Consider the following 13,958-nt stretch of genomic DNA (forward strand, 5'->3'; position numbering starts at 1 on the left):
CTGATTTTATTGTCTTGGTTAATGTAATGTAATGGTTCCAAGGCACACACCAAATATGGCCACTTGCCTCACTTCACCGGCGGGCTGCAGTGAGCCAACTGTGAGTGTGAATGGTGGGGAGCAGGACTTTCAAACACTGTTTTCTTATTTTCATTCCATTTTATTTATTTATTTACTTTTACTTTGTTCAGTTTATTTATTTATTTTCTTTTTACTTTATACATTCATTCATTTTATTTTATTTCTTTATTTCAATTATTTGTTTTTAGTTTTATTTATTTATTTTATTTATTATTATATATTTATTTATTTATTTATTTATTTATTATTATTATTATTTATATATTTATTTTTATTTATCTTTTTTTTTTTCTGTGTCACATTTTTTTTCTGCAGGTGGGAGGGTGGTCTACAATTGAAGTCAGTGGGATTAAGCTAGAAACATTAGATCCAAAGCAATAGGGTGCTGTTGGTTGTCTCATCCCAGTAACATACTGCATTGTTTTTATTTACAGAGTTAGAAAATATTAAACAGAACTTGGAAAACAAGATTGGTCGTGAAGCTTTCCAACGTCAGATCTCCCGGAAGAAGCAAGAATCAGAGTCGGAAAGCATCGAGGGTGACAGAGGCAGACACAACACAGGGCAAGTATTTATTGGGAAGTGAGACAACGTGACTTTCAGTATTTGAATGATTATGCTAAATTTATCAGTTAGAATAATGTAGAATGACTTGATTTTATGTGATATGATGGATTTTGAATTTTATAGCCCACTTGATGCTTTTATACTGGAAACCCTTTCTACCAGAAATATTGTTTCCTGAAAATTTTCAAGCTCAAAATATAGAAAGCATATGATTTATTACTTGAATATAAAATTAATTATTAAAACTTGTGTATTGAAATATTCTACATCTATACACCCAGCCCAGATTTATGTCAGTTCCTTCATATCACTGTTCAGACATGAAAGTTCTTCTGCATCGCTTCAAATTGGCTTTTGTAGGAGGACTAATTAGCATCATACCAACAGTGAAAAACCTAAGAGGGAGAGCTTGAAGAGACCCAAGAAAATCAGTGAATCAGAGAAGACAAAGGCTCCACCAGCTGCCGGCGCAGTAGAAAAGAAAGCTGGCGAAAAACTCATTCAGGCAGAAAAGGCAGAGACTGGTAGAGTCAACCTCAACGTATATCTTTATTATATTCGCTCCATTGGCATCACTGCCACACTGATCACCACGCTGTCCTACGTATTGTCACAAGGCTGCAGTGTGGGTGCCAACGTGTGGCTTGCTGCCCTGTCTGAGGAGAATTACACTGATGGCGTGATGGACGACCATGACCGTGACTTGTACTTAGGAGTGTACACAGCTCTTGGAATTGGGCAAGGTGAGTCCCCTTAGCTTATGTATGACTCTTTATGATGATGTAGCAATGTAGTTGAGGCATTTAAGCTTCAATTTTTATTTAATCTTAGTGGATCAGTATAGGTACAACTACAACAGACAATAACAGACAACCAAACCATTTAATCCATTGGTAACAACATGACTGCATCCTCATTGTATTCATTAAGACATGCATGAATAGATTAAAAAGAGGTTTTAGCCAGTGAGATTTAAAAGAAATCTGGAGGAAGATGAGAGATGATGAGATGCACGAGATGAAAACAGTAACTGTAATGCGAATCCAACTTGTTCACACTTAAAAGTTGTAGTGTCCTATAATTGCCCCACTTTGCTGCAGCATTGTTCATCATGATCGGGGCCATGGTGATTGCGGGGGCCACTGTGCATGCCTCAGTTATCCTGCACAAGATGCTGCTCAGGAATGTGTTTCGCAGTCCCATGGCTTTCTTTGACGTGACACCAATTGGTCGCATTGTCAATCGCTTCGCCAAAGACATAGACACTGTTGATGTAATGCTGCCAACCAATTTCAGGGCATGGCTAGGATGTCTCATATCGGTAAGCACCACACACAGGAACTCATGCTGTGACCGGCTCTTGTTTTTGTGTGGTGTTTAAAGATTGATCCTGAGGAAATGTCCATTTCACTGTACTGATTTTACTGTTGTTTTTCTTGGCCTCATTGATTATGTTTATGTGTTGGCCATGCCTTTATCTGACTGTTTGTTGGTCTCTTCTTTGCCCAGTGTTGTCTTCCAAGTATTTGTTTTGTATTTATATATATATATATATATATATATATATATATATATATATATATATATATATATATATATATATATATATATATATATATATATATATATATATATATATATATATATATATATATATATATATATATATATATATATATATATATATATATATATATATATATATATATATATATATATATATATATATATATATATATATATATATATATATATATATATATATATATATATATATATATATATATATATATATATATATATATATATATATATATATATATATATATATATATATATATATATATATATATATATATATATATATATATATATATATATATATATATATATATATATATATATATATATATATATATATATATATATATATATATATATATATATATATATATATATATATATATATATATATATATATATATATATATATATATATATATATATATATATATATATATATATATATATATATATATATATATATATATATATATATATATATATATATATATATATATATATATATATATATATATATATATATATATATATATATATATATATATATATATATATATATATATATATATATATATATATATATATATATATATATATATATATATATATATATATATATATATATATATATATATATATATATATATAGTATATATAGTGTATATGTAGTGATAATTAACTGTATTCAAACTTTTTAGCTTATGTTTTTTATCCATTGTGTCATCACTCAATATTTTTGTTGATTACATGTCAAGATGGGATACATGTTGCATAAACATGTACAGGTAATATGTGATCACTTAGCTGCCATGTTTCTTTTATGTGTGGGAATCTTTGTTTATTTACCTATCATTTCTTTCTCTTATGTTGTGGTAGTGAACTTCAGTAAATTGCGCCAAATTACTTATTTGATTTATCATATTGCTCATTGGGATTATGGGCAGTAGTATTTTATGTGGGGCTACATGTATGTCCAGAAGGGATGTCGCAAGTTTCAGTCACTTTCATTCACTAGATGACACCAATGCTTCCTTTTGTCTTTGACTCACTGTGCTAGTGTTAAACTAATTGTTTTGAAATCCACACCATCTCTTCTGGACAGACGTGTTTTCTTGCTTGAAATGGTGTAACAGAAACTTTATCCAACAGCATTTTTCATTCTGGGAGGGGCATTTGCCTTGTCCTTTGGATCGCTGGATGCAGCAAAGAAGCTTCATGCAAATCTCCTGTATAATGTGTTGCGACTTCCCATGTCCTTCTTCGACACCACACCATTAGGCCGCCTAATAAACAGGTTCAGCAAGGACGTGGACACCCTTGATAATGTGTTGCCCTGGTCCATCAGATCTTGGCTAATGTGTTTTGTTACGGTATGTATGTCTGGCATGTGGAGGTTGGGAAGTTGCTGTGTGCATGTGCAGGACTTGGAGACACAAAAGAGGCAAATGCATGTGCTGTTTGAATCCTTGATCCATATGATATGGAATTCCTTATTTCTTAATATTCTTTATATCAAGATTTGTTTTTTTTATAGTTCTTGTGCATGTGTGTATTATTCATATTCACCCATGGTCATTTGGCTTACACAGCCAATCATTTCCCTGTAGTAAGAGTTCAGAGGTAATAGTGACCAAGCTTTGGATAGGAATCAAACTACTCTCTCACCACACACTGCTACAGCAAGGTCACAACTCCTCACACTGCATCATCTGCCATCCTGCTTCTAGGTGAGCCCTGCCATAACTCAAACACTGGATTGCCTTGGTTGTGAGCTGATCACTACTGACGTGTGTGTGTGTAGTTGTATTTACCTAGTTGTAGTTTTACAGGGCCTGGGCTTTATGCTCGTGTGGCCCCGTCTCCATATCTACACTTATCTAATCTTACTTTAAAAGTATGCATACTCGTTGCAGACACTACTTCTTCATTTAAACTGTTCCACGTCTCAATACATCTCTGCGGGAAACTATATTTTTTAATATCTCTCAGACATCTTCCTTTTCTCAGCTTTTTACTATGCGATCTTGTGCTTCGGATGTCATATTCTTCTCTCAGGATCAGTTTCTCATTATCCACTTGGTCCATTCCGTTGATCAATTTATAAACTTGTATCAGGTCTCCTCTCTCCTTCTTTGTTCCAGGGTTGGTAGATCCATAGCCTTTAGTCTCTCCTCATATGTCATCCCTTCAAATTCTGGAACCATTCTTGTAGCCATTTTTGTAGCCTCTCCAATTTCCTTATGTGTTTCTTTTTATGAGGGGTCCACACTACTCCTGCATATTCCAATCTGGGTCTTATTATAGTACTTATCAATTTCTTCATCATTTCTTTGTCCATGTAGTGAAATGCTACTCCAATATTCCTTAGCAAATTATATGTTTCTCTAAAAATTCTATCAATATGGCTTACTGGTTGATTGTTTTCTTCCATCGTCACTCCTAAGTCCTTTTCCTTTTTAACTTTCTCCAGTTCTACTCCATCTCCCATCTTATAGATTCCCACAGGTCGTCTTTCACTCTTTCCCATTTCCATGACATGGCTTTTGTTCACATTGAATTCCATTTCCACTTTTACTCCATTCCCAGATCTTATTTAGGTCTTCTTGCAGTATTTCACAATCCTCTTTTTGCTTTATAACTCTGCACAGTTTCGTATCATCTGCAAACAAATTTATGTAGCTGTTCACTCCTTCTGGCATGTCGTTAATATAAATGAGGAAAAGTATTGGTGCCAATACTGACCCCTGTGGCACTCCGCTTTCTACTGCTCTCCACTTGGACTTCATATCTTTAACTACCATCCTTATTTCTCTCCCCCTCAAATAATTTTCTATCCATCTCAATGTGCTTCCTTTTAAGCCACTCTTCTCCTCTAACTTCCATAGTAATCTTGCATGTGGCACTTTGTCAAACGCCTTTTTTAAATCCAAATAAATAGTCAACCCATCCCTCTCTCTCTTGTACTCTATCAACTATTCTAGAATAGAAACTCAATGAATTAGTTACACAAGACCATCTTTTTCTAAAACCAAATTGGCTATTTGATATTAATTTGATGTCTTCAAGGAACTCGATCCATTGTTTCTTTATTATTCTTTCACACATCTTGCATATTACACTAGTTAGTGATACCGGTCTGTAATTTAAAGGTTCTTCCTTCCTTCTGCTCTTATATATGGGAACCACCTCAGCTCTTTTCCATTCTACTGGTACTGTTCCATTTTCTATTGAGCATTTTATGATGTTGTATGTGTAATTCACTGTTTGTTTGTTTGTTTGATCTGCTGCAGTCTCTGACGAGACAGCCAGACATTACCCTACGGAACGAGCTCAGAGCTCATTATTTCCGATCTTCGGATGGGCCTGAGACCAGGCACACACCACACACCGGGACAACAAGGTCACAACTCCTCGATTTACATCCCGTACCTACTCACTGCTAGGCGAACAGGGGCTACACGTGAAAGGAGACACACCCAAATATCTCCACCCGGCCGGGGAATCGAACCCCGGTCCTCTGGCTTGTGAAGCCAGCGCTCTAACCACTGAGCTACCGGGCCGTGTGTGTGTGTGTGTGTGTGTGTGTGTGTGTGTGTGTGTGTGAATGTGAATGTGAATGTGAATGTGTGCAGATACCAGGTTGTGTGTACTAGTATGCCTGCATGAAAGGGTATTTATTTGCATAGACATGTGCTCTTATTACATATTTTGTTTTCATATCTTGTTTCACAAGTACATTTACTTGGATTCTTATTATTGTCTTATGTAGCGTGTTATACATTGCATGTAATATTTGTGGGAGCTTGTATTATGAACTGAAGACTTATATTTCTTCCCTTCTTTGCTTACATTAACAGCCTTCATGATTCATCAGTGTCTTGGTGCCTTTTTATTGAGAGTAACTTCATGTTTGCTCTGTGTGATATTATCTGCTGAATGGCTTGTGTTGTGTTACAAAATGCTTGTTGATTTTTAGTTTAGTGTTTTGTGATGTAATTTGAACTGAATGGCCCCAGAGAAGATTTGTATTCAATTTAAGCAGTGAAATAGTTGAGTGGGGTTTTTTCTTCTTTTATTTTCTTTTTCTCCTTAATATGAGATGTATATTTTTCTAATTTGCACTAACATTATTTGTTTCATGCATTTATAATGTTGCATCAAAATAAAGTTTCATTTTAGATGTGGCAAAGAAAAAGCATCCTTAATTAGAATCTTTCAAGACATCTTGTTACAAATAATTTTTCTTTATGAACTTACATTTGTTTCTCTGTAAAGTGTGGATTCATCATAAGAAAGCAGTGTGTGTTCAGGTCTGGCAAAGCTGCTGGATTTGATGTAAGAACTCTTCTAATCCATCTCTGTCCTGCAACAGGTGGTGGCAACGTTTGCAGTGATCATTGGTGTCACTGTTGAATTCACTTTGGTAATGATACCAACAATGATCATCTATTATTTTGTCCAAGTAAGTCTTGCTATGTGTACATATTTTACTGTAAGTAATATATATAGTGTACTTTTCAGAAACTATTCTTAAGATGAATTAAAGTTAAGTATGACCACTATCTATATTTGTGAAAAATAATTAGATGAATGTTTATCTTCCATGTTACAAATCTATATATTTTCACCATCAGGTACTGTATGTGTCCACTTCAAGACAGCTAAAGCGCATAGAGTCAGTGACCCGCTCTCCCATCTACTCCCACTTCCAGGAGAGCATCCAAGGTAAGGCCACATAACTCAGGCTGCTCCTTATGGTAATGGGATGTGCCCAGGGACACTGTAACACCACTGCAATTTTAACAATTTTACTATCTTTTATAAATATGGTTTCTTGATTCATCACCTCTCCATCCTTTGAAGTTCTACCACTATTCCATCCCTCCATCTCACTCTGTCTTCCTTTTGATCTCCCCTCAACTGGTCTCTTTCTGTGTGACAAAACTCATCTCATTCTTTTATTTTTTTTATTACTTTCCAGTGTAAATCTTATCTACAGTTAGGTTTCTTACCATCCAGCTTTTTTTTTTTTTTTTTTTTTTTTTTTTTTTGCTCACTTCATGTCATTAACAACAGACCTCCAGCTATCTTACTGCATTATTCTGATCATATCACATAAAAACAAACTACCTCTCCCATGTAGTTTTGTAGCATTTCTAATACATCCCTCTCTTCATTCTTGATTCATAACCATGTAGAGCAATTGGCACAACTCCACTATGATTTATGCACAAAAGAAAGCTCTTATTCAGTATATAGTATATGCTCTCTCTCTCTCTCTCTCTCTCTCTCTCTCTCTCTCTCTCTCTCTCTCTCTCTCTCTCTCTCTCTCTCTCTCTCTCTCTCTCTCTCTCTCTCTCTCTCTCTCTCTCTCTCTCTCTCTCTCTCTCTCTCTCATTACATCAAAATTCTTCTGTAAGTGCTAGAATGACAGAGTTTTTATTTCCTTGTGTGTGCAGGGGCGCCCACCATTCGGGCGTTCACCAAGGAGCATGTGTTCATCACGGAGTCAGAGAGGAGGGTGGACAACAACATGGTCAGCTCCATCCCAAGCATCATGTCCAACAGGTGTGCCACCCCAGCATTGCCATCATGTGTACTGTTTATGTGCATATATTTCTTAGCCACACATAATTTACTATCATCATAATGTAAAATGGAATAATGATGATGATGATAATAAAAAGTAATCTATCCATATACTAGGTAGACTATCCCACAAGTATGTACTACATACAAGGCACCACTCATTCACTTATATTTAGTCCTCTCAGAAAATAATAATGATAATAGTAATGGTGATAATGGTACTAATAACAATAATGATATAGTATATATATATATATATATATATATATATATATATATATATATATATATATATATATATATATATATATATATATATATATATATATATATAGTTAAAAAGATAAGACACAAGTTTTAAGTGTCTATGAAACAAGACAATCCTAGCACGGGTATTTATCCTTCATCCACACGTATTCTGAATTAATACAGTTTAGTTCTGTGCTTCTTTATATAATGAATAATGTAGTTCAAATCATATTTCCACCATGAAAAGTTTCAGCCCAGTATATGATAGATACACTTGTCTATCTTTCAGGTGGTTGGCAGTAAGGCTGGAGTTCATAGGCAATATCATGACATTCTCAGCTGCCATGTTCTCTGTAGCTAGACGAGGGAACATTGAAGGAGGGGAAGTTGGTCTCTCAATCAGCTATGCTCTCTCAGTAAGTGATGATTCTGCCAGGGATCACCATCATGTACTCACTTTCTTTGACAGTAGCTGGTTGCTCATATTTAGATTAATCTTCATTGATATATATAGAGTATTTTAACAAGAACAAAGTTTATTGCATTTCATAATCATTGCTTTTTTCATACTTAATTTGACTTTGAAGGTGTGAAGGTAGACTTCAAGATGATAGAAGGAAAACATGTGAAAGCAGTAATCTTTTTGTAAAGTCTTTACTTTAACATCCAAATATCACAAAGAGTTTTGCTGATCCAGTTTCTGCAAATAAGTAATATAGTATCATAAGTGCCTTGAATTGGTTATTGCATATCATTTGTGTGTTTTCACAAGCAGATTTTTGTGCTTCATTGATAAAAGCTTAGGGTGTTCATTCCAAATCATTGTACGTATATACTATCATCCTTCAGTGATCTTTCTATAGTAAATGAATAAGTGATTAGAGATTTTATGTGAGCAAAATTAATAGTATACATTTGCAAATATATGGTAAAAAAAAATTGTGAAATAAACTTATAGTTGTTCCTTTTTAAAGTTTCATTGTTCAAAAGTTTTTATATTTTCTTATTTAATAATTTTTGTAATGTGTCATTCATTTGTTTGCAGAAAGTCTAGTAATATGTAAGGAAGAAAAAGAAAAGACATTTGTGTATTTAATTATCTTTGAATTTATTCTTTTCACAGGTTACACAGACTCTGAACTGGTTGGTGAGAATGACATCTGATGTTGAAACCAACATTGTGTCTGTGGAACGCATCAAGGAATACACAGAGACTCCTCAAGAAGCTCTCTGGGACATACCAAACAAAAAACCATCAAAGGTGGAGTTTTCAATATATACATTACCTTTTGCCTTCTTAAATGTATAGAAAATACAGACATATTCATATAGCCACCCTTGTCAGAGAAGTGCTTATGTGGATCACTAATAAGCGAGATACATAAGTTTTCTTGAATACCATACTGCATACTCAGAAGATAGCAGGTTGTATAAAAAATCTTCTTATCTAAGCAATACAGTGTCCCAAGTGAGTTAGAGAATGTTATCAAATATATAGATATTAATGTCCAATTATTATATCCAGTTATGTTTGACCTTAAGACAAAATTTTTATTGTGTGTCTGCAGGACTGGCCACAGGAAGGCGTAGTAAAGTTCAACGACTATGCCACCAGATATCGTGAAGGCCTGGATCTGGTTATCAAGGACATCAATATTAATATTAAAGCAGGAGAAAAGGTGAGTATATATATATATATATATATATATATATATATATATATATATATATATATATATATATATATATATATATATATATATATATATATATATATATTTTTTTTTTTTTTTTTTTTTTTTTTTTTTCATCAGAATTACCACCACAAGAGTTTTATGAGTTTTGCAGCATTTGTTCCATACCAGACATATAATATTCCCATTTTTTTACATTATCAACTTTTCATAACCTCACATTTTTACCTATTCTGAGTACCATGCCCCAGTTCATGAACTTACGCTAAGAAAACTCTTTATTGATACAAAACAGTCTGATCTGAGATCATTACACAAGTTGCTACCTACACGTTGAGGGCACTTGTGATCAAACAAGGCTGACTTTCCTGATGAGAATAATGCAGTCAGTAACAACAGTCGTTATTGAACATCTTTAATTGGTGACTAATTTTCATAACGGCTTGTAAATTTATTTTCCTTTGTGGACCAAGTGAATGTTCACTTGTAGTAGTGTAATGTTTATAACTGCTTTGTAAGAACAGTGGAAAACAAGGAAGAGGGAACTAAGCCCTAACTGACAGTGTGACCAAAATGCCTAGCACATAATGTTTCATGCAAATTCTTACATTTCAGCAATGAATACCAGTTTTCCAGAAAAAAAAGCAAATTCAGAACTCGGGAAATTTATGTTTCATGGTTGTTGCTCTACTCACTCTATCAAAGGAATTGCATTGGTCTGGATCTTGTGCAGAAATAACTATTTGGTTTTCTTATTCTAGATTGGAATTGTGGGAAGGACAGGAGCTGGAAAGTCCTCCATGACACTGGGTTTGTTCCGCATCATTGAAGCTGCTGGTGGAAACATTACTATAGACAATGTCAACATTGGTGAGATTGGCCTGCATGACCTGCGCAGCAAACTCACTATCATCCCTCAGGTGATTATTTCGCTTCAGATTTTCAGTGTTTCTTCAAATTATTTCTTTACTTTCTGACTTTGTTGATTGCAAGTAAAAAAGATGAATTAATATTAATGCAGGTAACTCGATTTACGCGATAGATGCGTTCCAAGAGGCATCGCGTATATTAAAATCCACGTAAGACAAACATGTAATTCTCATAAGAAACAATAGATAATAGGGGGGATGCGGGATGTGGTCCCAAAAAATTTGTACAAAATACTCTATTTATTTGGCTAAATTAACATGTTTTTATTATTTACCATTCTAGATACTAGAAGTGTATTTAAAGTAAAGGGAAAAGCAAGAAATGATAAGAGAAAGCAAAAAATAATAAGAGAAAACAAAACAAAGTACGTAAACAAAACACACACTGCGTCACTGCCTTCACCACTCACACCACAATCAGTCACCATCTTCCTCTGAGCTTTTCCACTTTATCAAAAATCCACTTATCAAAAATAACCACACATGCAGAAGATGAAGGACGTTTTGGGACCATCTTGGTGAATTATAGGCAGATTGAAGAGATTCCGTCTGTACTCAGTGCTGGCAGACTGCAAATGAGGCACCAGAAGAGCGGGAGCTGAATTCAAGATTCTTCAACAATATCAGAGCAACCTCCTGCCGTGAAATTGCATCCATGAACGCTTGGAGGGACGGTAACTAGATTGCGATCAGGTTGCTGGGAACACTACCCCTCAAGGTGGTGTTACTGTCTTATATATGCATTTATGTTCACCAAATAACATTTCTATTAGCTTTTTACAAACCTTGCCCCCAAGAAAGGATTGTTTTGTAATGCATAAAGTGAAATCTTACATGGAATACCAAAAAAATAAAGCAGAGATGAGATCGGCCACAGACAAGGCGGAGACTTACGGCGACTCGGCCGCCTCTTCTTCTTGTGACCCTTTTAGCTTGAGTGCTGCTTTCACCACGATCTTTATGTTTCCACTCCTCTATTGCCTGCTATAATGGATATCATATCTTAGTATTCATATATGCTCGTGCCATGAGGATAGCCTCGACTCCGTGGCACTGAGGGATAGTGAATTACTAATGAAATACTGCGGTATTTCATTAGCAACCTGAGAGCAACCTCGTTACCGTCCCTCCAAGCGTTCATGGATGCCATTTCGCGGCAGGAGGTTGCTGTGACATTGTTAAAGTTTCTTGGATCCATCTCCTGGCAGTCAATGAGTACTTTTAGGTGGGCTACCAACCTCCACCTGCCAAGAGCAACGAATCATTGTGGAAGCTATTTTACGAAGGTTGGTATGTGACCAGGAGGTTGCTATGGAGGTTGTCTGTACCAACATCGACAACAACCTGCTTTTTGGATCTGGCCCCATAGCGCCTACCTATCAGCCAGCTGCAGAACTCTCTGGCGTGCAGTTTGAAATTGTGTCTGGCGCTCAGTTTGAAAATGCAGTTGGGCCAAATTGTGTATAAGCAAACCAATCGCGCAAATTAAATTAATTATAATATTTTTTTCGGTTGTGTTATAACAAAAATGCGTAAATCAAGAGTTACCTGTACAGGATAACTGTGTTTGTTGATTACTGAAATACTTAACCTGTAAATTGTGAGCCACACCTAAGGCTGTAGGAATTTCAATCATGTCTCTTGAAAGTTCATGTGCTTGTACCGACAAATTTGTATCAGTGGTGTTTAATGGGGTGCCTTTTGACTAATGTCCACCTGGGAGGCATCATGTAACCTGTATATTGCATCATATAATGAATGGCATGTAACTGCAACTCACATCATATGATGTAAAGGCTATTTTCATGAGTGCCAGAACCATATTATATAGTTTATGGGTTAATTTAGCTTAATAATTGCAAAGAACTTGTCTTGCCTCATTCTAGGAATAAAAATATAGAGGAGGTGGTCCCTAGCCAATTGTTGCCATGCTGATGAGTTACCTTTAACAACACATAGTGAATGCTGTGGCAGTGTATAGTCAGAGTCTGTCTCCTCAACTACAAGGGATGAAATGGTATTTCATCAAATGAGAAATGGTACTGAATTCCTTATCACCTGTATTAAAATTCACAGCATTACTGTATCTTTGCAGGATCCTGTGCTATTCAGTGGGTCACTGCGAATGAATCTGGATCCCTTCAACCTGTACAGTGATGCAGAGGTGTGGTCTGCTCTAGAGCTGGCCCACCTGAAGGAGTTTGTGTCCTCTCTCTCTACTGGCCTCCAACATGAAGTCTCAGAAGGAGGAGACAACCTCAGGTGTGTTTTGATCACTCATAGAGAGGTACTGTTACACCTAAAATTAGTAAGATTTATTGCTGTTATATGCTAGTATCAATGCAGCTTGGCAAGCAAAGGGTCATATGCATCTAACCAAGAAGGAATGTTCATCACTACCATTGTGATTCTGATTGTAACACAAGGAGAAACTGATTTAAACTTTGAAGATTAAAAATGAGCTGACAGGAAGCAGTACAATGGTGAGGTGAATACCACTTGTAAAAAAGGAAAATGTACTCCATTTTTTTAACATAACTCTTACCAAAAGTATAACAGAACAGACTAAGGACTAAATTAATCTAGATGAGTATCACCTTTGTCAGCAACATTGGTTGAGCTTATTATATGGTGGCTCAGTCAAACATTGAAATGTGAGTTGTTCATGTTGAGGAGTAAGGTTAGCTGTGTGGCAAAGAGTAAATGTGTGTTACTGTTGATGCTTCAGTGTGGGCCAGAGACAGCTTGTGTGTCTGGCCAGGGCATTACTACGCAAGACTCGAGTGTTGGTCCTGGACGAGGCCACGGCTGCTGTCGACCTGGAGACTGACGACCTCATCCAGCAGACCATTCGCCAGGAGTTCATGGACTGCACAGTTTTGACCATTGCCCATCGTCTCAACACTATCATGGACTACTCCAGGTTAGTATAGATGGTCACATTGATCTCTTATAGATTATCTGCTGCATTATAAGATGTTTGCTATTGAATCAGTTGCTAATACATACAGATCTTAGGAAGGATTAACTTTTTTTTATTTTTTATTTATTTATTTATTTATTTTATTTATTTATTTTTTTTTTTTTCTTCTTCTCTCTTTGTACAGTGCCTCTTATAAGAAAAATGTTGAAATTCAACTTAGGTTTTACTGTAGGTAGTTTTACCGTTATTATTATTTTACATAGTCTCAAAAGATTATGCAGTTACTGTTAATGACCTGTACCTACTCAGACACCTTTCCTTTCCATTTTTCACTTTTCTCCA

General features: G+C 35.2%; 1 protein-coding gene across 8 annotated transcripts in view; it reads left to right on the plus strand.

Annotated features, from left to right (window-relative positions):
* LOC123499818 (multidrug resistance-associated protein 1-like) overlaps positions 1-13,958 on the plus strand; it is a 48,761-nt gene that overhangs the window by 33,211 nt on the left and 1,592 nt on the right. For 5 of the 8 annotated variants that reach the window (XM_045248317.1, XM_045248314.1, XM_045248318.1 and 2 more), the window contains 12 exons: positions 516-645; positions 1,036-1,391; positions 1,749-1,969; positions 6,605-6,694; positions 6,867-6,957; positions 7,692-7,800; positions 8,360-8,486; positions 9,194-9,331; positions 9,639-9,749; positions 10,526-10,684; positions 12,789-12,955; positions 13,422-13,616. In XM_045248317.1, the coding sequence (XP_045104252.1) occupies positions 516-645; positions 1,036-1,391; positions 1,749-1,969; positions 6,605-6,694; positions 6,867-6,957; positions 7,692-7,800; positions 8,360-8,486; positions 9,194-9,331; positions 9,639-9,749; positions 10,526-10,684; positions 12,789-12,955; positions 13,422-13,616 (1,894 nt within the window). Of the gene's footprint in view, positions 1-515; positions 646-1,035; positions 1,392-1,748; positions 1,970-3,381; positions 3,603-6,604; positions 6,695-6,866; positions 6,958-7,691; positions 7,801-8,359; positions 8,487-9,193; positions 9,332-9,638; positions 9,750-10,525; positions 10,685-12,788; positions 12,956-13,421; positions 13,617-13,958 lie in introns of all 8 variants that reach the window. The other 3 variants (XM_045248311.1, XM_045248313.1, XM_045248312.1) reach the window with 1 other exon arrangement.

Source organism: Portunus trituberculatus, chromosome 50, assembly GCF_017591435.1.
Source record: "Portunus trituberculatus isolate SZX2019 chromosome 50, ASM1759143v1, whole genome shotgun sequence".
In the NCBI taxonomy this organism is placed as follows: domain Eukaryota; kingdom Metazoa; phylum Arthropoda; class Malacostraca; order Decapoda; family Portunidae; genus Portunus; species Portunus trituberculatus.